We start from the raw sequence: 26,434 nt of genomic DNA, 5'->3' as shown, positions 1-26,434 counted from the left end.
CAAAAAAAAAAAAAAAAAAATAATTGTTTTCAACTATATACCATTCATATGTTATGATCATTATCTATACTATTAAAAGGGAATCACTCTGAAAAAATCTACCTATGTAAAGTTGTTGCACCCTCATTAATGGCATAATAGTAATTTAGTTAGTGATCTTACATATTATTCTAATAAACCAATACCATATTCGTGTACGATGGCTTTTGATGTGAATATTCAATCTTCCTTCTTTTTTTACCAAATGCAGTTGCACTCAAGCTTAGTATTCGTAATAAACGAGTCGCTCAGCTTTTTAGTTCTACCAACACATTAATATGAGATCCACTCTACATTTATTACCGACAATATCCCCTATATATTATTTGAGAAGCATTACAACTTCTTTTTGTAGCCACATGTCATCACTAGGATGATTCTTAGAATCATTAGAAAAATATGTTGGTCCATCTAATTATATAATAAGTTTTTTTATTAAACTAACAATAAATTCATTATTAATGTACTTCATTATTTCCTTAAATAAAATTTACGAAATTGCCTAATGTGGCTAAAGTATATATGACAATTAATGATTTTCAATAATAAAGATTTGATAAAAATTAGTGTATCTTCTATCATATTTGTTTAATTTTAAACTATTAAATAAATTAAACAACCACAATAACCATATAATAAAAAAAATTAGATTTTTTTGTATATGTTATATTTTGAATTTTGAAAAACGACTATAAATTACTAAAACTGTTTAAAGTCTTACATTCAAATGATTACAAAATTATATAAGTGAAAAATATAATTTAATTAATTATTAAGATTGATATATATATATATATATCGTTTTAAATTAAACTATAAACCATATAAAATACATAAATCTTTTAGTTTCAAAATTTACTTTGAACAACGTTTTGGTAAAAATTTTGAACGAACATTGACAACTTATTTTTTTTTTAATTATAAATTATTAAAACTATTAATCTCACAATGAAAATTTTGTTATCAGTAATTTAAATTTTTCTCTATAAAAGATACAAATGATCAAAAAAAACTATATGAGTAGAAATCATCATTTAATAGACATTAGTATTAAAAATATACTATGTATGTTAGTATCATTTAAATTTAATTACATATCCTATCAAATATTAAAAAAAATTGGATTAATAAAATTGATTTATATGTTCACACCAATTTAATTATATATTTAATAGTTACTGACTTTTAATTATTCAATATATATTTATTATTTCATAATATGTAAAAATATTTAATACATAAAATAATTTTTATATATAATGTTCATTCCGCGCAAGGCGCGGATCTTAACCTAGTATAATGTTATTAAGCAACACATAATTCTTAACTTATCCATTATACATTAATTAATCCAATGAATTAATATATGCCTATATTCTTTAGTTCTCTTACTGCTAATACTTCAAATCTAAGTTTGTGTTTTATATTTACTCAGCCCATCATAGTCAAAAATATCAAATAATTTAACTTTTTAGTTTTTAAAATAATAAATTTATGTAATTTTTTTAAAGAAATAATAACTTATTCACAAAATCTCAAGCTTTTGAAGCACTGATAGAAATCTATATTATTGAATATTTACTAAAAAAGGTTGTATGTGTTATTTATCATTTTATCCTACTATTGAATATTCTAATGATACAAAATTTTAAATATTTTTAAAGAATCCTATTACTCATTATTTCATTTGATACACTTTTTGTCTAAATTATTTTTTCATCTAACATTATGGTTGTTATGCAATAGTGTTATATACCATATTTATGCTCAAATTGGACCAACAATATTTACGCATTAATTATAAATCTAAATATTTATAAAATCAAATTTGATAAAAAACACTTTAGTAAACCATCTCTAAAACAAAATTATATATATTATGTTAAACTAATTTTTTATAAAATTATTTATCAAAGAAATGATTAAAAACCCTATAACTTTTTTTGTTAAAAAATGAAAAAAAATCTACAAATCTATACTATATATACTATTAAATTAGCCAAAATCTATCAATTCAATAAATGTAACTCTTATAAAGTACACATAAATATAATGCGAGAGTAGGTTTGGGCATTGAAGTCTTTAGGTCGGGTACTGATTGATTCCTTTTAGATCTGATTTTTCTAGGTCCTGACATTTGGACCCAACTAGCTGTTTTGAAAAGAAAAAAATAAGTTTGGGTTCAAATCGTTTTATTTTAGATTTGAGTCGATTCAGTTCCATAATTCAAATTCCTGTAAAATACATATAATTTAGGTATGTATTGGGTCCCGGTCAATTCAGGTATTTAGAAAAAAAACTCAAAATATCTGCAAACATGAAAAAGCTAAAACACAAAAAAAAATCTGAAAATCCAAACAATACCTATAAATATTTAAATATCCAAAACATCCAAATTTTACCCTAAATTTTACTTCAGAAACCAATAATATCCACAGTTTTATTCGAATACAAGAAATATAATTTTAAAGATTTTAAATTTTACTGAAATCTGAAACAATAATGAAAAACCTGAATCTGAAAGTAAAAAAGATTATATAATACTGGAATATATCTGAAATACTCTAATATACATATTATAAACAAAATATCTTGGGTACTTTGGGTACCCGACTCGGAGAGAGACATGGTCCAAAAATGTATTAGGTAATTTGCTCAATCCGAGACATGAACCTGTATTTTTGTGTCGGTTCAGTTCAGTGTTTGTGAGTCCGAGTAAAATGCATATGCCTAAGAGAGAATTACATAAGAGTGTACATACAAAATCTTAAATAAACTAATTCATGATTATAATTTTTGTATGAAAATTGTCAAAAATACCACATTCATCGTATCACTTTTCATGTTTACACTAACTATTTTACCGGACTTTAACTCAATATGCCCTTTTAGAAAAAAATCATTCTCCTTGTCTCTTCTCTTTTCTCACTACCCTTTTCTCCTTGTCATTCCTAAATTACCCTCTAATTGTTTAATATATTTTTTCCACCTCACCAATTTATGAATTAAATAAACTATTTACAAATCAATTCACATATGAGTTCCACAATGAATTTTACATCATGAGTAATAAGAAGAATGTAAGATTTGATGACTATTTTGAGAGATTGTGAATAATTTTAAAAACTGTATTTATGGGTTGGAGGGGTTTATTATTGCTGTTTTTTTTTAATGAAATATCATTAAAACAACCTATACATCATGGGTAAAGTAAAAAATGTAAATTTTGATGAGTATTTTGAGAGATTGAATTTTTTTTTTACAAACTGTGTTTATCAATTGGTGGGTTTATTATGGCTGTTTTTTGAAAAAAAAAAATCTGGAATATCATTAAATAAAATAGACATCATGGGTAAAGTAAAGAATGTAGGATTTGATGAGTTTTTTGAAAATTTGAAAATAATTTTTAAAACTGTTTTTTTTGTGGGTTTATTATGTCTGATTTTGATGATATTTTTTCTGAAATATCATTAAAATAAGATGTATATCATAGATAATGTAAATAACGCAAGATGCAACCTCATCACTACCATTACTATTTATTAGGCATATCTGCATCAGTAAAGTTACATTCCAACCGTTCCTCAAACCTTTGGTCACTGCAGTTGAGGAACCAGTTCCATAAATTCCTAACAGAAACTCTAAAAGGTTTCATTATCACAGTTATGCTTAACTGCTTAAGGCTTACAACTCTTGGCATCTTCTCAACAACACGAGCAAATCCTTCAGGATCAATCTTGAGCTTCACGCTGAAAAAGTAGTGTTGTGTAGACATCTTGTCCTTTATCGGTAACCAAAGGTAGCATCTATTCCTTGACGCCAAATAAACAACTAATGTACTCATTATCCCTTCGAGCTTAAACCCTAACAACTCTGGATACTTCATCAGAACATACCCCAAATCTTTGCTTCTCCACATCAAGCTCATGACCAACCACACTAGCGTGGAGAATCTGCTGATAGGTCTTAACAAAGTCTCCTAAATTCTGTCTGACAAATTTTTTGAGCGGACTGAAATAACTAACCAAAATAACTGAAAACTGAATTACCCTAAAAGTTATGATGCAAATATATAATTGTTCCCTGAGATCGTTGTTCTGAAAATTTAGATAACTTTTACCTAGAAAACTTTCAGAAAGGACAGTAACATCGATTTGGTTATACGCAGGACTGGTGTGGATGTATCATACGCAATGGCATGTAGAGGAATAAGACAAGCTTTTATTTATCATGTTTTCATTGTGTATAACCTGACAACTAGGATTACTTGGTTTATTGTGTGTAATCCGACTACTAGGATTACTAAATTTACTGTGTGTAATTCGAAATACTAAGATTACTGGGTTTATTATATTAATTCGGACTACTAGGATTACTTGGTTTTATTATGTGTAATTTTAAACCCATATATATTGCAAGTAGTACGTATATTTAACATATAGAACCCATATATTATCTATTAGTAGACAATGTATATAGTTAAAACTATTTAGATGATTATTTTCTATAGTTTTAGGAATATTTACCATTTTTCCAAAATGATGCCTTAACTTTCATGGTTGTTATGTGAATCGTTAGGCTATAGTAAGGAGAATCTATAAAAATACTTATTTCTGGTAAACTGTTTCTGTAATACTTTTCCTTAATGACATACACTATATAAAATCATTGGTTTTACTATAAAATATTTCATTTGGACATGGTTTTACTAATAAAACTTAAAATTTGCCAAAGTATTACTATGTGTAAGGTGGTATTACTATTACCTTGAAGATTACCAAGAATTACTAAGTATAATTAGAATATTAAATTTATGTATATAACGGCTGCACGTTTTACATGAGTATTTTTTTATATTATTATTTTAACATGAATAAAACAAAACAAATTTTATGAAACATAAACGGTTTTAAAATCTAAAAAAGATGATAAATATTTATCTTTCGTATTGATTTTATATCCGTTTTAATGAATTTTTTTTTGTAGAATATCACTAAATCGAGATATTAAATCTATATATTACGGCTGCACGTTTTACATGTGAATTTTTTTTGTAAAAACATTTTCCCCTTTTTAATATTATATATTTTAGAGTTTTACATGTGTTAAATATTTTTCTTTTGCAACACACCAAGTTTTAAACATTCAAAAAGGATTCTCAAGTTTTAAACATACAAAATACTTAAATAACATCCATGAGGTTGATAACAAGTAGCGTCGATCCGTCAAAGCCTTCACAGTGACAGGAGATGCAGCGGAATACATCAAAAACTGACGATTTTGTGGCAGAAACGGTATCAACTCCTCTAGAGAAGGCTGGAACTCTGCCAGACCCGTCCCTGATATAAAGCAAGTGAAGCACTTGCTTTAGGCCACAAAATATATTGAACATTTTAGGGCCACAACATAACAAGTTAGTTAGCCTGATTGTTATTTTTTAAGAAAACTTTGAGTTAGCAAACACTCTTGTTCGATCCCTCCTTTGTCCAAAATATTTTTTATTTTAACTATATTCAGTGATTTTATATTTTTTAATTTGTCTTATTTGTGCTACCATTTATCATTAGTACTTGTATAAAAGGCCACTTAATTTAATTGTGCCTTAGGCCACCCTAAAATTTGGGACGGCACTGAACTCTGCAGACAAAAGCTTGTCCGCCTGGTAAGATGGTTAGTAAAGAGTCAGAAACTTTGAAGCTTATAACACAATCAACATCAGGTAAATATATTATGGAAGAAAGAGCTATTAAAAATTCATTAAGTTTTTTAAACATAAAAAGGTAAGTAAAAATCAAGTTATGTTAATAGTTACCTAAAACTTCAAATTCTAGTGTCTTGGTTTATGGAAACTTACCCCCTTTTTTTTTGCAGAGGCGTCCAATGCGTGTGAGGCGTGAGGCGTGAGGCGTGGTGGAGCGTCGCCTTCCTGAAAACACCTCGCCTCACCTCTGTAAGGCCATGACCCCTCCAACTGAGGTCGCCTCACGCCTTAGCGTTCACATTTTAAAACCCACACAAGATCACATGTTTCAAGATCTTTGATCGATTATATCCTAGCTATATTCAAAAACAAGCCACGAGATTCTCATAACATCTAACCATTGATTCAACTATGCAAATGCCATACATCTCCTGACAATAAAATAACAAAGCCATAACTAATAAAACTTTCCGACTGCAAGCACGCATAGGTTCTCTGTACAAAAACTAGTGACAAAGCACATAAGATTCACAAGTGTTAAAAGGTAAGCCAGACAGAGATTTCAAACCTCAACTTATGTTTTGTCGGTACAAACATCCCTTAACAACTAATATATAATTTATAGCATTGATGAGTAATTAGCACAACAACTATTGACACAAAACAAGCATCCCCAGAAAGTCATATGAATCAGATCATAAACCAAAGAGATTAAAGAGTGTTATATGAATACCTTGTCTTCAGACTTCAGGTAAGAGGGTGTAGTGAAACTCGTGCACACCCATTCTGATTTGGTTTTCTCAGAAGAGCTGCTGCTTTTCCCCCCGAGGAATACCATAACTCTTTATGACCAATAATACCTCTATATCCAGACAAGTGTTCCCACTACCAGGTGAGTTTCCAGAACCCACAAGGCGTCTTCATGTTCTGTCGTTGTTTTCTCTACGAGACAAGAAGTATAAACAAGATTTCTCGATTTGATCTTATATTTGACTGGAGATATATAAATTTTAAATCAAAAACAAATGAGAAAAAATTTCAGAATTTTGGACAAAAATTGAAACTCACAGCACAAGTCCCAAGATTTTAAGCTGCAGATTTTGATCTCTCTGATGATTCCGTCGACTTTCCCAGAATTTTGTGACGGACATATTAAATCCAAGAGCTCGATGGGCGGGATCCAAACCATGACTTCTCCTCCATCTTTCTTCATCGAAGAATTCGGTGAAAAGTTTCTCCTTTTTCTGTTCACTCTGTAAAAAAAAATTTCTCTACGTTACGACTTAAGGGGCGACTGGTTTTCCCGCTACCATCCACACCCGTAAATGCAGTTTTTGCGGTTGGTAGCGGTTGTCGGCGGTTTGCAACAATCACTCAAATCGCTCTAAACCGCTTCAAACTGCTCTGAATCTCATAAATTCAAAAGCTGGCTCCTGCTTGTGTTTGCGGTTGCAGGCGGTTGCGGGAGGGTAAAATTTTTTTCAATTTTTTTTAAAACAATATATATACAAAAGTAAAAAATATTTAATAAAAAATTTAAAATTGAAATTATGAAAATATTAAAATATATCTATTATATTTTAATTAATATTATAAAATTTTATAATAAAAACAATTTCAATAAATTTTCAAAAATTAAAATTATAACTTTCTAAATATAAATTTTATATTTATTATAATTTTATTATTTTTGATATTTTTATAATTATATTAAATGTAAATATTGATAATTTATTATTTGACTGTTACCGCATTTGGTAGTTAACCAGTCATAAGTCATCCGCAAATGCACCAATTTTTAACCGCAGTACCAATCGTACAAATCTCTTAAAACCGCTAGAAACCGCAACCGTCCGCATCCACAAACTCCCGCAACCGCAACCGCAACCGTTGCGTTTGAACCAGTCAGGCCCTTAAGAGAGAGAGAACGGAGACAGGATTTGGGGGTAGGGGGGGAGATAATTGGGTTTAGATCCGATTTGTTTTGGGTGGGTGGGTAAATTAGAGGTTGGGTTTGTGAATATTCTAATTGGTCAAGGGTATTGAAGTCTTTACACACTCTGGATCCACGTTTTCTATTTAAAAAAATAAATATTAAATGATATTTTAATAAAAGGAGAAAAGAGAATTTTTTAAGAGAGAGGGATATATGGAGTTAATGTCTCATTTTACCCTCATATTTAATGAATGCTAAAAAACATTTATAATCCTAAGGTTAACTAATCTATACTTAGGGTTTAGAGTCGAGGGATGAGGTTTAGAGTTTTTGAAATGTGAAATTTAGGATTCTAATAAATACTTAAAAAATTTTACAAAAAGTTTCAAAAATAATTTTTGATTCTCAAAAAGAAAAAAAAAACAAAATAGCGAAAAAAAATTTCGAAAAAAAATTCATATTTTTTTTATAAGAACTTCAAATTTGAAAGAGTATAATTGAAAAGAATAAAAATTATTTTTATTTTCTTTTTTATTTATTTATTATACATATATATAAAACAAGAGTATAAAAGTCTTTTGCCACTTAATAAATAATGTATTTTTGAAAATGTCTCTTTAGTGGTGGTAAACATGAATAGTGGTACCAAAAAAGTGGTAAACATAAAAATTCTCCATTTTTGTATGAAAATTTCTAAAGTAATTCATATTTATAACCCAAAGAAACCCGCTCTTTCAAAACGCGGATCAAAATCTAGTATATGAATTAAATGTGTAATAACACCTTCGAGTATCCGAAATCACAAAATTTGAGCTGCGATGATAGGCCCCCGTCTAAGGGGGTGACTGGTTTTCCCGCTACCACCCACAAACGCATCTTTTGCGGTTGGTAGCGGTTGTCGGCGGTTTGCAACAATAACTCAAATCGCTCTAAACCGCTTCAAACTGCTCCGAATCTCATAAATTCAAAAGCTGGCTCCAGTTAGTGTTTGCGGTTGCGGGCGGTTGCGGGAGGGCAAATTTTTTTTTCATTTTTTTAAAACAATATATAATCGATTGTATTCTCAACATTTGGACCCTCACATCATACGGACTTGAATGAAGATTCGCCACACTGCTTCTTGGAGCACTTCGAGCAAGCAGTGTAACACCACCCATTCTCAGAATGAATCCATGTTACTTTTCTGGTGCAAATAAAATCGATTGTATGGTACACATGAGAAAACAGAAGAAAATAATTAAGAGCCACAAACATGGTTTGTGATCACTAAAACAATAGAGGTGTGTGATACCTGAGGTTCTGATGTGATGACATATTCTAGGTTGTGATTACTAACCTCTAATAGTAACGGTGCCCTGTTTATGTGTCGAAGTGGATATGAGTACTCGACGTGGCGTTGACAATAAGCGGCCTGAAAAGGAAAAAAAACGACTGTTCCAGAAATTATTGAGCTCATTTTGATAAAAGATGCAGCAACTTAAACGTACTCCTAATGTTCACAATACATGCAGAACCTGAAAGTTTTTAATGGAACTCATATGGTTAGAAATCTCTACAAAACACCAGGTGTGTTAGCACAGAGACCGGCTTTCAAATCAGTGAGAAGTAGGTGTGAAGTGGCCATCGGTGTTTTATGAGCTTCAAAGAGATACTATCGAATAATTTGTTGGGATAGATGCTTGACATCGACTTTCGACGCTATTTATAGATCAACGATGCAGACGTTACCATGGAAGGAGGCCTGAGATTATGAAAGCGAAAGAGTGGTGTAAAGGCTATCAATGCGATCATTACATGGGATTATTGAATGCACAGAAGAAGCGTCACTGAACGGCGGACTGAGAAAACCTATAGTCGCAGTGGGTTTGTTTCCGGCAGTTTAGCAGAGACCAAGGAGATTAAGTGCCCAATATTTCTACAGGTGGGCTTCTCTATTTCAATTAGGATGTCGATAGGCTCATAGGCTTCTTGACTTATGTTTGTCAAAAACGTGGCCCAGTCTGAAAATAGGCAAAGGACGGGAACTGTGTTGAAAGGAAGACGACATGTGTCATCCATAGAGATACCCAATGCTGAGGTGGCACTCGAAGAAAAGACGCAAGTCAACTTTATTATAATAGAATAGATATTGTTAAAGATAATATTGTAATCTTATTTGAGCTGTATCCTTCGCATATGATAATTATTGTTCAGATAAACCTATTTATATTGCAACCCGAAAATATAAACGAATTTTTTTATCACAAAATTGTGGAGCAGACAGAGCAACAGACTAATAAAAAGGAAGAAGTCAACACCTTGAGAAAGCGAAAAGAAGAATAACTAAACCAAAACAATGGTGTATACGTGGTTAAATAAATTTCGTTCACGTGGCAGAAAACATCAAATGACTGGTATCCTGAGAAGCGATTATACTAAGGTCTGGTCAGAAGTTGTGACTCTTCTTGTCCGAAATGATAGTGATAATAAGATCATTTTGCACAAGATATGCTTTCCAAGCCATTGTTCTCAGCCATTTTTCCCACGATATGGAGAGAAAAAAATAAGATCAAACATGGAGAGAAACTTTTGACCATGACTGTTGTGCAGAAGCTTGTTGATAAAGGAGTCAGAAACAAACTAAGCTTAATGAGATTGAAAGGAGGAAAAGGTATGGAGTATGCTATACAGTACTGGTTCAGTACCAGAGTTTAAAAATATTTTGAAGTCTACAAGAACTTAGAAGTAAAAAAGCAAAAGAATAGGAAATATCTTTTATAATGGTCTACACTTTGATGTAAAAAAGCTTTTTTTGCTGAATAAAATTTAACATTCATTAAAAAAAAAAGCAAGTGTCAAAAGTACAAATGCCAAGTGGGAGTGGTGGATGCGCGTCAGGTGTAATGAAAAAGTTTACGTGGAAGGTGAAGATCAAGCCGTGATGTAAAACCCATCACCGTTGAGTAGTTGGGTGATAACTAAAGAGTCCCCTAATCTCTTATTGGTTGCTATAAACTGACTGCAAGGCTTATTTGAAAGAGTTTGAAAACATTATGATTTTCCCAAAGAACTTAAAAAGATATTTTTATGTCAAATAGCATTTGATTAAAAAAGTTTGTGGGAATTTTTTATAACTAGAAGCCTTTTAACAAGAGTTTTGAAAACATTATATTTTACTCCATTTGTGGGAATCTTACATAGTTTCTAAAAAATATCATCATAATTGCGTTTTAATTTGGTTAATTGTGAAAATATGTCTAATTTGTTAGAACCACAAAAACATAAGGGTAAAACCTCTTTATATAAAAGTTGGGTAAGAAAATGTCATAAAAAGGAATTCTCACTAAATATTTGATAGTGCTATTTGACAAATAAAAAAGGAAATGTGTTTTCTTTTCTAAAAATCTTTCTATAAAAAATAAATAAATTCATTCTCATGATTCTTTTTGTAGTTGGAACGTTTATGTGTATGTATTCAAAAAAGACCCTAAAAACCCACTTGTAATAAACCTTATCGACCCAATCTATTCCATATTTCCCAGTCCATTATGTTAAATGTGTAGTTTACTATTAGTAGTTGTGATTGGCTGAGTTCAACCTAGCCATAAATTTTAAAAATGTAGACACGTCGAAGGAGAAAAATGGAAGAACTTATTGTTTATGTACAACAACAGAAGAAATATTCCACAAAACACACACAACTGATGTGATGATATTTTTTGATGGGCAGGTCAACTCGCTTCATAACATATCTCTTACTCTGGACAGATTCACAGTTTGGTCGGGTCTCACGGTGAACATAAGCAAGACAGAACTGTATGTGGCAGGATTGACTCAGTTAGAAACCGACGACCTCACTGCTCTCGGTTTCTCTGCTGGTGCTCTTCCTGTTAGATATCTTGGTCTACCATTGATGCACCGTAAGCTTCATATCCGTGACTATAGACCCCTCAATTGATCAACTGAAGGCGAGATTCTCTTCTTGGTCTTCGAGGGCCCTATCTTACGCTGGAAGGAGAGAACTTCTGTCATCTGTTATCCATGGAACTATCAACTTCTGGTTCTCCACTTTTCTACTCCCAAAAGGTTGTATAAAATCTATTGAATCTCTATGGAATGGTAACATCTCAGAGAGGGCCTCAGCAAAAACCCCATGGAAAATGGTCTGTCTCCCTAAGGCAGAAGGGGGTCTTGGACTTAGAGATCTATCAATGTGGAACAAGACTCTCTGCTTAAACTTGATATGGCTGCTGTTTGCAGACAACAAATCTCTGTGGGACAAAAGTACACCGGCTTAAGGGAGAAAGCTTAGACCTTTGGCTCAACAATTAATTTATAAAATGCATCATCGGTGATGGACTGCAGGCTAGCTTCAGTCTTAGAACCTTTAATAAACTTCATTGGGGCATCTGGTCCTCGCCAACTTGGCGTTCATCTCTCTGCCTCTGTTGGCTCCTTATGTACTCCCAAAGGATAGAAAATCAAATGCTGCAGAGCAGATTAACATAATGCTATGTGCTATACCTCTGCCTATTCTATCTTCTTCGTCTGATCACTACGTTTGGCAGGTTAACGATCAGCACCATACTAGAACTCGTATTGCTTCTGGGGACATCAAATTGACAAATCCGGCTGTATCTGCAATAATTTTGCAGAAACAAGAGAGCACATCTTTCTTCAATGCGAGTATAGTGAACAACTTTGGACTCTGATTTTAAAGCACCTAGGGTACCTGCCAGTTATGTTTCATACTTGGACTGCCCTCCTCGATTTGTCAGACATCAAAGACCCAACATGTCCAACTACTCTCCGCCTTCTTGTTATTCAAGCAACGATCTACAAGCTTTGTCAGAGAGGAATGCAAGGCTCCAGTCTTCACCAGCATCCACCCCTCAAGTGCCCTTCAGGAACATCGACAGTCTAGTCTGGCAGGCCATCATCGCAAGGAAGAACCGTAAAAATTTTCGGAACCGCCTCAGACACTGGTTGAAGCACTCGCTGCAATGAACTATTGTTCGTAACTTGTTTACTAACGCTCGAAGTCCATCGTTGTTTTTTCACTTTTTTTTTTTGCAATGATTGGCTTAACCGACTTAACCCTTGTATAAGTACACTCTGCTTCATTTTAATGAATTTACATACTTATCAAAAAAAAAAACACACACACACAACAATTGTCTTCATGGCTCAGGAGACAACGGCGGTTGAGGCAGAGATGGTGACGTCGGCGTCTGAGGTTATAGTGAATCAGTTGACATGTGTCTAAATGAAAAAGATATTAATATACACAGGAGAGAACTTAATCATAAGAGCAATTCCAACGGTTAAAACCAATAAAAACTTCTAGAAGGAAAAAAAATATTAGTATTATAATCATGTTTTATTTTTTCTAAACCAATAAAATATTAATTTTTTTACATGATGAAATGTGTCTTTTGAGTATACTAGAATCCTTGTTCAAAAACTCGGCCGCCTAGCCGATTCTTTGTCCGATTAAACGTGAAGCGGGATGGGACCATGGCGAAATGATCCAATTCGGTTGTGTTCCACGCTTGCCCGTGTAATGAGCGTTGATGCGCCACGGTTCGAGCACCGACCTGCTTGGATCATGGACACGGCCCAAGGAGGCGATCTTGTCAGCCAGCTCGACCCAACCGAGGTTTTACCATCAGATCGTGCTGAACATACTGACCGTGTCATCCCATCAGTTCATTCTGTCCTTACAGATAATATTCTCCCATCAGAACGTGCTGATCAGACCGTCCGTACCATCCCATCCGATCATCCCGACTGTACTGCACGTGTTGTCCATCGTATTGACCCACATACATCCAGAATAGAGCTCAGTCTGGAACCACGACCTAGAGATGGAATTTATCGACCCACATCACTCCTTTCCCGACCTTCTCGTCAAGATAAGACAGATACTCGAGCCAGAATCCACTTGGGATGCGAAGAATCCAAAGATGGCCGCAGATTCTTCCTTATTGCCCTTTTTGTGCGGCCCGCGTGTCCCGAAAGGCTGTACTGACGTTCTTGCTTTAGTGTTTGACCTTTTGATGGATTTTTCACTCAGATATATCACTAAGGAAGGAGTCTCAAGCTGTCCAAGACTTGTCTCACGACAGTACACATCTTGGTCAAGCGGATCATCCAAATGTTCAGTCCGTTCGTGTGGAACGTCTGGCGGGTGTGTGGATCATCCCGCGTGTGTCGACGTTATCCTTTCCACCATGGACCAGCACGACCAGAATGAACATAGACAGTAGCCTAAGGGTTATCTTGACTGGTCTTCATCAGATTCTGCACCTTGACTCATTTAATATTTTCTAGTCTTTGATTCTATTTTCAATGTCTTGTTTTTATCACATTCTTCTTTGAATTTCTACAACTTGTAATCCTATATATAGGGCCTATGAGCCACGAAATAAATGAATGTTTTTCCCCCTTTTTATGAGTTTATCTCTTTGTTCTTCGCTTAGAACAGTCTTGTTTCTTGTCGAGTGATTCTCCAAGTAAGCAAATCTTCCCTTGTTGGTCATGACGTAACATTCCAAACCACAATCGAAGGCGGTAGTATCATAAGGTCTTTCCCCAACCTTTTGTGTCGCCTTTCAATCCACCTAGTTCTCCCATCTTTGGTGAGTTCATATCCAAAGTCCCGTTGAGTGATCCTTGTCTGAATCTAGGACGTATCGAAGTGGTATCAGAGCCACTCAACCGGTACTATCTATACATCCATCTTCTCATATTTCATTTTCTTCTAAATATTTTCATCTTCTTCTTTCTATCTTAAATCCGGGCCATCTCTTTACCAGTCACCAGCTTATAAGAAAAAAAAATCTATATATAAAAAAAAGATCTAATTTAAAAAAAAAGATTCAAAAAGTTCGATTAGTGGCTAGGTGGTGGAAGAGAAATCTTGCTGGCTGAGGAGAAATCCAGCCTTAGAGTGGTTAAAATGGATTTTCAAAACCAAAATTCTTATCTTTCTATCTAGTACTACCCCCATTTGCTTGGAGATCACAACTGGTTACTAGTCTTGTTCTCTTAGAACTTTGAGAGACAACTTGTTGAGTGACCATTCAATTTCCGAGAGAAACACGTGTGTGGGTGGGTGAGGATAAAAACTAGAGAGTGTGAGGATTTGTTATCTGTTAACCTTTTGTGTTGAGAAATTTTCATGATTAAATGATCGATCTTCAAAAGAGGTATTCTCTACGGTTTGATGTCCAAGAGTTTTGTGACAACTTTGAGAAGGAGATGTTGAAAGCCCTTAAGGACGTCAGCCAGATCCATAAGAAAAGCACATCCACACGTGCACATGTAGCTGAGCCATCATTATTCATCAGTGAAACATCCAAAGGTAAATCTGAAAACAACCTTGGAGATCTAAAAGATTTTTCAGATTCTTTACCAATTTTTGATGAATATGATGAAGAGCCAATTGAAAGCTTGATGATTTGTGAGGAAAATTGTGACCTTCCGTCTCTTGAATCTGATCTTATGATTGATAATCAACAGACCATTGTAGAACTAACCATTTTGCAACCGGAGCATCCGAGTGGTCTTGTTTTGTCTGCACAGGTTTTTGAGGAAGAGCCACTAAACTATCCACATCAAGGACCACGTCTTGACAATAGGAAACCCTTGGATGATGATCTAGGTCCTATCTTTGATGAGGAAGACGAACCTGGTCCAGTCTTTGATGAAGAAGCAACAAGCATCACATCCATCATCAAGGAGAGTCATATATGCTTTGATCTCAGCAGAACTCCTGCCCCTTTGTCTTCTGATCTTCAAGAGCACTGTGAGAATCTTGATATAATTAATTCTTTGCATGATATGTTTGTTAAGATCAGTTCTCATGATGTGATTCGTTTTGGTCTTAACAAGGTGAAAGATTTTTGTGTTTTAAAATCTGTTTTTGAAAACATGATTAATTCTTTTAAAGTGTTTAAACCTGATGAACTTCTTCAAAATGTCAATGGCATCAATTCTAGAATTATTTTGAGTTTTGATCAGTTCTTGGAACATAGCAAAGATTTTCATCATCTTGAAAAGTCATTTGATCTTAATTTGCAACAAACTGATTTTTGTGCTAGAAAATCTTTTGATTCGTTCGTTTTCAAAGGAAATGACGTTGATCTGAGTTCTTCTAGACATGCACTAATCACTGGTGATCTGTTTGCATCCTCTTATGCCTTGGACAAAATTCTGATTAAAAAGTTGCTCCGAAATCACTTGGAACTGAAACTGATTTTTGTGATCTTGTTGTGAAGCCTGACCTCTTGAGTTCTAAAAATGATAAAACTTGGCATCTTCTGAGATCATTTCGTAATATTTGTGTTGTCTTGAACTGTGATGATATTGTGGTTTACAACACATTCTTTGAAAAACGCCTTGAGCTTTTGATAAATGTTTCTCAATCTGAACTTGCTCTTTTGGGGTCAGATGTTGAGAGGGATATGCATGTTTTGAGAATGATTGATATTGTTGCATGCCTTGACACCATTCTGGTCTATAATGTCTACTTTGATGTGCATCTTGGAAGGCTGAAATGTGTGCTACTTGTTCTTGGAAAAGAGATTTTGATTTTTGATTTGAACAAGTACTTGTCTTGCACAGATGATCCTCGTCTTTTAGTTTCTGTTTTGAGTGTCCAGGAAAGACAGGTTCAGACTCAAAGAAATGAAAGCATTGCCCTTGTTCAACAGCCTGAGATTTGGAATTTCATGAACTTGAGGAATGGAGCAGTTCATGGTTATAGGCGTGATGATCCCATGAGTTCTCAGCGGCCTAGACAGCTTGATGATTGGTTCAGGTTGTTTCCAACACCTCAGGCCGTGGAAGAGAGTTACAAGGAAAGCACATACACATTTCCATTCTTAAGATCTGAAGCAGTGAGCCAAAAGCCAATCCTCTGTCTAAGCCAAAAGCACTGTAAGGATCATGAGTTGATTGTCTCTGCTCATCATGAAATCGTTTTGAAACCGAGAATTTCTAAGCAAAAACAGATCTTTACTTGGTTGAAAAACGTTTTGCTTAAACCTTTCCAAGAGTTGTTTTCATTAAGATGTGCCTTAAAAGAAATTTGGTGTAGAAAAAAGCATGAACCAAAACTTCTTAGGCAAGAGAATCACTTTGATCTCGTCATGATGAGGAGTTTTCAAAATTGGCATTGTTTCATTCTTTTCCTAACAGTTTCACAGTTGTGCCTGATTTTGGAATTAGTAAACCGATTTTTGGTGATCAGATTACTTGCATGATGTTTACCCACGTGCTTGATGATTATTCTAAGAGCTTTGATCATGTTTTTGATGTCTTAAGGATAGAGAAACGACCCTTTGATTATTTCTTTCGCAGATTGGATGTGGTTCTTCTAGTTTTTTTGAAAGTGCAGGATAAAAAGGATCAGTTTCAGATGGAAGTAAGCAGAGAAGGTCGACACAACACTTATGATCTTGGAACATGGAACTGGAAATACTTGAGGGAAACAAGTTCAAAACTCCAAGGAAGTTTATGTCCAAAATCTTCTTACATTGAATTTTACATGATTTAAAAATTATTTTTGTCTGATTCATTCTCTTTTGTTTCAGGTAAAATGGATTTGAGGTCAAATCCTTTTGAAGAGGGAGGGAATGATGCGCCCCGGTTTGAGCACCGACCTGCTTGGATCATGGACACAGCCCAAGGAGGCGATCTTGTCAGCCAGCTCGACCCATCCGAGGTTTTACCATCATATCGTGCTGAACATACTGACCGTGTCATCCCATCAGTTCATTCTGTCCATACTGATCATATTCTCCCATCGGAACGTGATGATCAGACCTTCCGTACCATCCCATCCGATCATCCCGACCGTACTGCACGTGCTGTCCATCGTATTGACCCACATACGTCCAGAATAGAGCTCAGTCTGGAACCACGACCTAGAGATGGAATTGATCGATCCACATCACTCCTTTCCCGACCTTCTCGTCAAGATAAGACTGATGGTCGAGCCAGAATCCACTTGGGACGCGAAGAATCCAAAGATGGCCGCAGATTCTCCCTTATTGCCCTTTTTGTGCGGCCCGCGTGTCCCGAAGGCTGTACTGACGTTCTTACTTCAGTGTTTGACCTTTTTAATGGATTTCTCACTCAGATATATCACTAAGGAAGGAGTCTCAAGCTGTCCCAAGACTTGTCTCACGACAGTACACATCTTGGTCAAGCGGATCATCCAAAAGTTCAGTCTGTTCGTGTGGAACGTCTGGCGGGTGTGTGGATCATCCCGCGTGTGTCGTTATCCTTCCCACCATGGACCAACACGACCAGAATTAACCTGGACAGTAGCCTAAGGGTTATCTTGTCTGGTCTTTATCAGATTCCGCGCCTTGACTCATTTAATATTTTCGAGTCTTTGATTCTATTTTCAATCCCTTGTTTTTAGCACTTTTTTTTTTGAATTTCTACAACTTGTAATCCTATATATAGGGCCTATGAGCCACGAAATAAATGAATGATTTTCCCCTTTTTATGAGTTTATTTCTTTGTTCATCGCTTAGAACAGTCTTGTTTCTTGTCGAATGATTCTCCAAGTAAACAAATATTCTCTTGTTGGTCTTGACGTAACATTCCAAACCACAATCGAAGCCGGTAGTATCATAAGGTCTTTCCGCAACCTTTTGTATCGCCTTTCAATCCACCTAGTTCTCCCATCTTTGGCGAGTTCATATCCAAAGTCCCATTGAGTGATCCTTGTCCGAAACTCCGAATTTAGGACGTATCAAGCGTAGAGTCCGTTGAATTAATAACTCGTCCGCTTAATAACTAAAACCGCGTAGCCCAACTTGTGTAATTCCTCAATGAAAACCATTTTTCCTAAGCCCAACTAAATTATTAACTCATTTTCTCTACGGCCTAAATAAATTATTAATCACCAATGACATAAAAGACCAATGATGTGTATTGGATGTGAACTAAAAGAAGTACATTATATTTTCTGATATAATTGGTATGTATTTATGAATCTATAAGTTTTAGTATCATTGATATCTCTTTCATAAACATGTATTATACAAAAAAATTGTATTATATGTATAGAATATAGTATTATACATATAAAAGTATAAAAAATTTCTCCTCGCGTAATCTCTGATTTTTCTGTTTTTTCGATAAATCGCTAGGTCCGTGTGTGCCGCACGCGTAACGCCTAGCGAGTTTCCGAATAAAGACTAGAATTAAGCAGACTATAAGCTTAATTAGTTTCCTTACAAGAATATTGTTTATTAGTAGTGTTTTGTATCTTCTTTTTGTTAAACAGGTAATAATCCTGTTACAGATCAGCTTAAATCGGTTAACCCTAGTAAAACTCTCAAAAAGGTACATCCCAATAAATATTTGTTGATAACCAGGAGTTGGTGTACTGAAGACCATCAGACCATCGATAGGAATATTTTGCATATGGATAAAACCTTTCAATTTGACACTGTGTTAGGTGAGTAGTATCTAACATTTTTTAAAAATTTAAATAAAAAAAAATAGGAAATAAAAGCGTATGAGATTTCTCAAAGAAGAGCTTTGAGATACTTTTTTTGCTAAAATGTAAATATCATATAATGAAAGAAGGATGTTACAAAGTAGATCTTAGTCTAGAGCCATCTTGGCAAAAAAGAGAAAAAACAAGATGGAACTTAGAGAATACAAACTACAAGGAAGCTAATCTCCTTAGCTCAACCACATCGCCATAAGCGAGTGAAAATGCTTACTGAGTCTCCTAGCTGAAATAATATTTCTCATGTCTTTATCAATGCCATAGAAGACAGACTCAGGTGGGGTTGAAGTCTGGTTATGCATTAGGTTGTTTCTTTGTTTCCAAAGATGAAAAAAATAGTGGTTTGAGTGGCTAACTTTCTCAGTAAGGTTAGCTTCTTTGACGGTGATGCTCTGATCCAAGACAGAAGTTCAGACCAGTTGGTGAGCTGAGTTGAAGGCGATTGGCATTTGAGAAGCACCGCCTTCCAGACTTGGTTACTATACTCGCAGGTGAGCATGAGATGGTCTCTTGTTTCATCGAATCTGGAGCAGAAAGCACATTCCGCAGAAAGTAGCATTCCCCAGCCAGCAAACCTTGATCTCGTAGGTAGTCTGTCGTAGTTCGCCACCCACATCGTGAAGCAGTGCTTAGGAACCGCTCCCTTGAACAAGACAGCGTCCACCCAATCCTTTTTCTCCTGTCGTGGTCTCAGCACCTCCCACGTAGTAGACGACCTGAAAACACGCAAGGGAGAGTCACCAGCAACCCATTCAAATACATCATTCACATCATGAGATAAGGGGAGAGTAAGAGTAGTTAAGTAAGCATGAAATTCCACTTCCTGGTGTGATCTAGGGTGCGGTAGTGTCCATGATGATCCTGAGATGGCATCTGCAACCATCGCGGTCTGTCTGATTCTAAACTACCACATTTCTGTTTGTTAGCTTTTCTAAAAAAAATGAAATAAAAATATTTAATGAAACAGCTGTAAAACACTAATTACTTATATATATAATGTATATAATTTTATATAATAAATATATGGGCAAATCTCAAAAATAGCACCTTTCTAAGTTTATATCACAAAAATAGCACTCAAAAACTAAAATGACCAAAATAGCATTATATCTTTTGAAAAATTTAAATTTTTTTATTTTTCAAAATTTGAAATCTTATCTCCAAAATCTCACTTCTCAACTTTAAACCCTAAAACCTAAACTCTAAACCCTAAACCCTAAATTCTAAACCCTAAACCCCACCTCTTGAGTGCTATTTTTGTGACTTTTGGCCTTGAGTGCTAGTTTGGGAACAAAAACTTGATTTAGTGCTATTTTGGTCTTTTTCTCTAAATATATTGCATACAAAGAAAATAATATGAAATCATCACTATATACAGTATATAGAAAAAAAAAATATATATATATATATATATGTATGCGTATGGGCACGACAATCTACGCCGTCGCTACACTTGCCGTGAAAGATTCACCTTGTGGATCTTGTAATAGCAATAAATCAGCAGGCGGTTTAGGAAGACTGATTAACTCGTTTTGACTCCCAAGCATCAATATAATAGAAGCCATGGGGGGCCTGTCCTCGCGGTGGGCTTGAACACACAAGAGGCCAATTTGAATGCACCTGAGAGCTTCTTCTGGTTGATACGAAGATGATGATGATGATGATGTGAAATATGGGTCTACGATATCTAGCACTTTGCCTTGAAGCCATAGGTTCCACATCTGTAGAATCTGAGATGATAAGAGATCTCGCTGTTTTGTAAAAGTAAATAATTATGGATTTGGTTGCTATAAATAAAAATCTTACGAAGCCTACGAAACTTTTATAGTCATTTTTCCAATAGAACTCTCTTGCGTTTATTCCGCTGACCATTTCAAGAAGCAGCACTCCAAAGCTGAACACATCAGCTTTAACGGAGCACACGCCATCTATCGCGTACTCTGGAGCCATATAGCCGCTGCCAGGCCCGGCTTAAAATGTATGTGGGCCCTGTGCCATACAATAAAATTTACCTGTGTAAATACATGATTTTAAAGAATTCAAAAAAATAGGGCCCTAAAAAAGTAAAGCTCAACAAATCAAGGCCCTAAAACAAGTAAAATTCAAAAAATAAAGGCCCTAAAACAGGTAAAAAATTCTAATGAAAATAAAAGGGCCCAGTGCATTTGCACCTTCAGCACCACCCCAAAGCCGGCACTGGCTGCTGCGATATATAAATAATATTTATTTAAAAAAAAAAGATTAAACGAGAAAGGTATATATATATATGCATGAATGGATTGAGGATCTTTATTGCTTACTAAGTTCCAGTCGCTCTACTGGCAACAACTTCAGTATCTTCCCCATCAAGGCGCTTAGCCGTTCCAAAATCCGAGATCCTAGGTATCATTTGGTCACAAAGCAAGACGTTGCTAAGTTTGAGGTCAAGGTGAATGATCCTAACCCTAGAATCTTGGTGAAGATATAGTAGCCCTCGAGCAATTCCCTTGGCGATGTCCATACGTTTGTTCCAATCAAGCACATCGCTCCGGGTTGTGTCTGTGCATCACAAACCAAAATTAGATCATTTCTTCTTCTTTTTTTTTGGTATTGAAAAAAAAGGGAAAAAAGGCCAGTACTGTAAATGTAAGTGTTGAGGCTAGATCTTGGCAGGTACTCGTAGACGAGAATCTTGGTATCGGGGTCATCGAAAAAACCAATAAGTCGAACTAGGTTCGTATGTTGCAGAACTGCTATGAGGTTCACTTCGTTCCAGAACCCTTGGATTGCGTGAGTTGTCAGTTTATAAAGACGTTTCACCGCTATGTCTTTCCCGTCAAGTAACCTCCCCTGTATGTTGTTAAATATTAAATGTAAGTTAAAGAATGCTCACACAGAGTCATGCGCTCTTTACCTTGTAAACTTTGGCGAAGCCACCAGATCCGATTTCATCTGAAAAATTGTTTGTGGCTTGGGCGATGACGTCAAACTCCATGAATAAAGATGTCAAACTACCAGTCGTCTCTTCCTCAGGAGCGGATCTAGAAACATTTTCTGTAGGGGTGACAGTGCTAAAAACAACAATAATTAAATTAGATTGGAGGCACCTTTTAATTTTTTCCATAATTATAAGATTATTAGTTTAGTGGATAAACTAAGTTATCTAAGCAAAAAAAAAAAAAAAAGAGTAGGGGGCACAGGACCCTATACCCATCCACCTCCGTCCGCCACTCCTCTTCCTCCTCCTCCTCCTCCTCCTCCTCCTCCTCCTCCTCCTCCTCCTCCGCAGGTAGGTTTTGGTTCGTTACCTCTGCAGGTGCTACAATTGACAAAGAGAGATCAGGACCAACTTTCAAAGTCGAAATTGAACAGCAAGTGGTAGTGTTTACCTAACAAAACTGCATTATTGTATCTCTTCCAGCAGCAGCAGAACGTGACGACGACAATTAGAAGAAGCAAAACGATTGCGCCAACGGTAAATCCGATGATCCGTTTCTTTTATGTCAAGAGCAGCCAGTTTGACGTAAAGATTTTGACCCCGGTTGGTGCTATAACGTCGAGTATCCTCCAAGCTTACCGTCCACATCACACAACTCCGCACACCAGTTGGCATGTCCGTGTTTGCAAACGCCGTACAGTTACAGGTCCTGAGACACCTCTCCTTACATTCCTCCAAACCCACTCCCTCGTAAGAGATTGTCCAATTATCAGTTTCTGGAAGTTTCATATTCTTCAGCAGCTGAAACCCATCAGCATCGGAGCAGGCCAGCGGCGATTTCCTCACGCAATGTCCATGTGAAACGTAGCTGCTGTCTTGATTCCTCTCCGAATCAGTTTGAGGCCGAAACCCTGGGAAACATTCAAAAGACTTGAGCGGGTTCATAGAGCAGTACGCATTGGTTCCACTTCCACATGTAGTGTATTTATCGCAACTATCAGATGGTGCAATCACCAAATCCTTCCACTTTCTATCTCTCCGAGTCCACTCGGACCAGATCAACAAGCCAGTATGGAACAGCTTCAAAGTTGCGTGGTAGTTGGTCGTTGTGGCCCTGGGCAAACTGATAGTGTAACTATTGGTTGACTCTCTACCGTAGTATATGGGGTCGATACGATAAATTTTCCTAGAAGACTCCCATATGTAATATTGATACCCTCCTGCCCCGTAGTAGAACGTGCCAGAACTTAACAATTCCATTCCAAGATTCATGCCTGGAAGTAAAACATCTGCTGGGTGATCAAAGCTCTGCCACAAGATCCCATTTGGGTTGTTGTCAGATTTCCAATATCGGACAGATAAGCAGTCAACGGCGCGTCGTCTACAGCAGCAGGACTTGTGAGATCTGTATGCCACGTCATGTAGCCAGACTCGTCGAAGAGTTGGATCCCAGCTGAACTGCTTATTTGAAGTTTTCCTACGGAACTGTAGAGAGGACTGCCCCGATTACCGGTCCATACTACTTTTTCTGGGAATTGTCTGAACCAGATTCCCAAATACCAACCAGTACCATCTTTGAAGAGACCGAGTTCGAAGATTGAACTCAGGGACACAATTCTCTCATTTTTTTCTGAAAGCCACAGTTCGAAGCTTAATGCAGACGTACAAAATAAAACTAAGAAAGAAAGACGTCTGAACATTTTTTTTTTCTTTTTTTTTGACAAAATGACCAGATATGCTCAGACGAAGAAGAAGAAGAAGTAGTTAGGTTTTTTTTAATAGAGATAAAAGAACTTACTTTTGACTTTCCAGTTTCCACACATACTCCAGAAAAAAGAAGAACACAAACCCCATTCCTCTCTATATTATATGTTCCGGATACCATTACCTATACAACATGGTCATTAAATATTAAAACAGAAAACATTATTTTTTTTTTTCCAAAAAAAAAGAAAAAGATAGCTTAGGTATGTTCGACCTGTCTCGACTTCAGTGGTGACATAAACTTCGATTTCTCCGACGATCCTAGATCTCGTCCGGTCTTGTTGCCTAACTCTTCTCCGCCGTTGCTCCGGGTATATGTTTGAAAATCTATGGCTTTACCCTGTTGACCTCAGCTTCTGCACTGCAGATTAGCTATCTAGTCGATCTTGGTCTTTGTTTGACTCTGCAGATTAAATGTATAATCGAATTTGGTCTTGTTAAGTTGTTTACTTTTAGTGTCAAACGTTTGCCACAATATGACCTGGTTGGTTTTCTATGTTAATAAAGCTGTAAACCCTTTTTTATGCTTAGTAGCTGCATGTGCTGTGTTTCCCTTATAGATGACACTAATGAGTTATATATGGCCAGTCGCTCTTCTTGGTCTGAGTGTTGCTTGTATTTCAATCTTCATATGTTGTGTCCAGTTTTTTTTTTCAACTTTACATTTATTGAAAAATAGTACAAACTTAATGTTTTACCAAAAAAAAAACTTAATATTTTACCATTAAAAAAACTTAATGTTCCAGACACAAGAACAAAGTAGGATCCAGTCGTAGAAATAACATTAGTCGGTCACGCCTTCAAACCATAAAATTTGTCCATGCCTGATAAAAACATCGAAACAATCTTTAATCTATTCAAAATAGGTAAATTCTCCAGGTAAAAAAACATTAGACATTCCCTCAACGCATTTCACCGCTCCACCGGAAATTCCCTCTGCCCCTACCATACTCAGCAGAAATTAATACAAAACTGAGTAAATATTTTAATTCAAAACAATATAATATTAGATGACTATTTTAATAAAAATATTATAATCTTTTAAACTATGATCACGCAATATAATACGAATAGAGCCTAACAGAATTGTAAGAAGATATCTACAATTTAAAAGCTACTCTTCACATTTTCTAAAGATTAATACATTTAACATCTTGAAATAACTGATGCTAATTAATAATAAACTTTTTGGCAGGCAAAAAAAAAAACAAATTTGTCTAATTATCGCTTAATTTGTCTAACTCATATATATGTATTTCTCAATTCTAAAAAAATAATGTGTAATATTGTATTACATTATTTAAAGAATATAAAATAAAACTACATAAAATAAATATATTTTTTAAATTTTCTTTGTGGAAATCATTATGTTGTTTGATTGTTGTACTTGATTCACATATTTGCATAAATGAATAACTATATTTTTATTATCAGTAAATAATATATATTTATTATATAATATAAAAAATGAAATTATTTACTTTTTAAACAAAGTTGTCTCAAGTTTGGGATTCGGTTATAGACATATAATATTCGAAGAAGATATTTTTACAGTTATCAATCTTCTTAATAGTAAAGAAACAAATCTGAATATCAAAACAATATCTTATACGATCTCTTTGTGGAATAACTGCTCTGAAGAAATTGAATTTAAGCATCAAAAAGGACTGGAAATGATGTGCATATGTGTTATCTAAGTCAGCTTTACAAAGTACTACTATTCATAGTTCATATATCATTTAAGTCCATCATGTCTTAAACATCTTGAAATAACTGATGCTAATTAATAATAAACTTTTGGCTGGCAAAAAAAAATCAAATTTGTCTATTTATCGCTTAAATATTTTATTAATATTGTCTAAAAAGTTTTCAATTGATATCATAGTTTAATTTTTATTAGTTTTTTTTTGTTAATTTTAGAGTTTTTTGTATTTAAGATTTTTTTCCATAATAAGCTTATATTTCTTTCACATAATATATATATGTCATAAAAATTACCATCAAATCAGTTTTACTTATTTATTATTTTGTTTTTAATGAAAATACACTTTTTAAATAAATAAATTTAAAATAAAATTATATATGAATTTTTTGTATTCTAACAATTTGATTGATTTAATTAATTTGCTTTGGTGGATAACTTAAAAAGTTTTCATATGAATCGGGGAAAGCAAGCTTATGTTGTTATATTATATTTATTTGTGTATGTGGAATCTATATATAATGCTAGTGTAATAAAGAAAGAACATTATTTTTTTGTAACTTCAAAAAGATACATTATTACAATTTGAAATTAATCAAAATTGAATAAAATTGTAATTAAATAAATTTAATTGTTTTTTATTTTTTTTTAATTGGATTTCATGAAAAGAAATCGATAGGTTAAACAAATGTTTTAAAATTTGTTGTGTTATTGATTTGTCTATAAATTACAAAATTTATTGAATTGATATATTTAATTATTGCACCCTTAAATAATATTTTATTAAGGCATTAGAGAACTATGTTTTGAGTTGTTTTGTCAAAATTGTACAAAAATCTATGCTTTTTCATATTTGT

At 34.6% G+C, this 26,434-nt stretch overlaps 4 protein-coding genes and 1 long non-coding RNA gene across 6 annotated transcripts; all 5 read right to left on the bottom strand.

The window, feature by feature from the left end:
* Positions 1-1,225: 1,225 nt before the first annotated feature.
* LOC106444838 lies at positions 1,226-7,229 on the bottom strand. 2 transcript variants are annotated; one of them, XR_001288353.3, is made up of 3 exons: positions 6,809-7,210; positions 5,894-6,682; positions 1,226-5,378 (listed from the first exon to the last, which is right to left on the bottom strand). It is a non-coding gene; the product is annotated as an uncharacterized LOC106444838 (long non-coding RNA). The 2 variants fall into 2 exon arrangements; XR_007328373.1 differs by lacking the exon at positions 1,226-5,378 and having other exon boundaries at positions 5,513-6,682; positions 6,809-7,229.
* Positions 7,230-19,495: 12,266 nt separating this feature from the next.
* Positions 19,496-20,077, bottom strand: LOC125574994. Its single transcript, XM_013884562.3, has one exon. The coding sequence runs from the start codon at positions 20,075-20,077 to the stop codon at positions 19,496-19,498; it is 582 nt and encodes a 193-aa protein (XP_013740016.1).
* A 443-nt stretch (positions 20,078-20,520) lies between these two features.
* On the bottom strand, positions 20,521-21,177 carry LOC125592407 (G-type lectin S-receptor-like serine/threonine-protein kinase SRK). Its single transcript, XM_048767498.1, has 2 exons — positions 21,001-21,177; positions 20,521-20,915 (listed from the first exon to the last, which is right to left on the bottom strand). The coding sequence occupies exons 1-2, from the start codon at positions 21,142-21,144 to the stop codon at positions 20,631-20,633; spliced, it is 429 nt and encodes a 142-aa protein (XP_048623455.1). The 5' UTR covers positions 21,145-21,177; the 3' UTR covers positions 20,521-20,630.
* A 145-nt stretch (positions 21,178-21,322) lies between these two features.
* On the bottom strand, positions 21,323-25,092 carry LOC125592404 (receptor-like serine/threonine-protein kinase SD1-7). Its single transcript, XM_048767494.1, has 3 exons — positions 22,088-25,092; positions 21,813-22,023; positions 21,323-21,732 (listed from the first exon to the last, which is right to left on the bottom strand). Exons 1-3 carry the CDS (start codon positions 22,295-22,297, stop codon positions 21,494-21,496), a joined length of 660 nt encoding a protein of 219 aa, XP_048623451.1. The 5' UTR covers positions 22,298-25,092; the 3' UTR covers positions 21,323-21,493.
* Positions 22,577-23,383, bottom strand: LOC111214523 (receptor-like serine/threonine-protein kinase SD1-6). The gene has a single exon (XM_022717453.1). The coding sequence runs from the start codon at positions 23,381-23,383 to the stop codon at positions 22,577-22,579; it is 807 nt and encodes a 268-aa protein (XP_022573174.1).
* Positions 25,093-26,434: the final 1,342 nt, after the last annotated feature.

The sequence above is a fragment of the Brassica napus genome, chromosome A3, assembly GCF_020379485.1.
Source record: "Brassica napus cultivar Da-Ae chromosome A3, Da-Ae, whole genome shotgun sequence".
Lineage (NCBI taxonomy): Eukaryota > Viridiplantae > Streptophyta > Magnoliopsida > Brassicales > Brassicaceae > Brassica > Brassica napus.
Note: the sequence above shows the minus strand (reverse complement) of the source record. Positions and strands in the feature narration are given on the sequence as shown.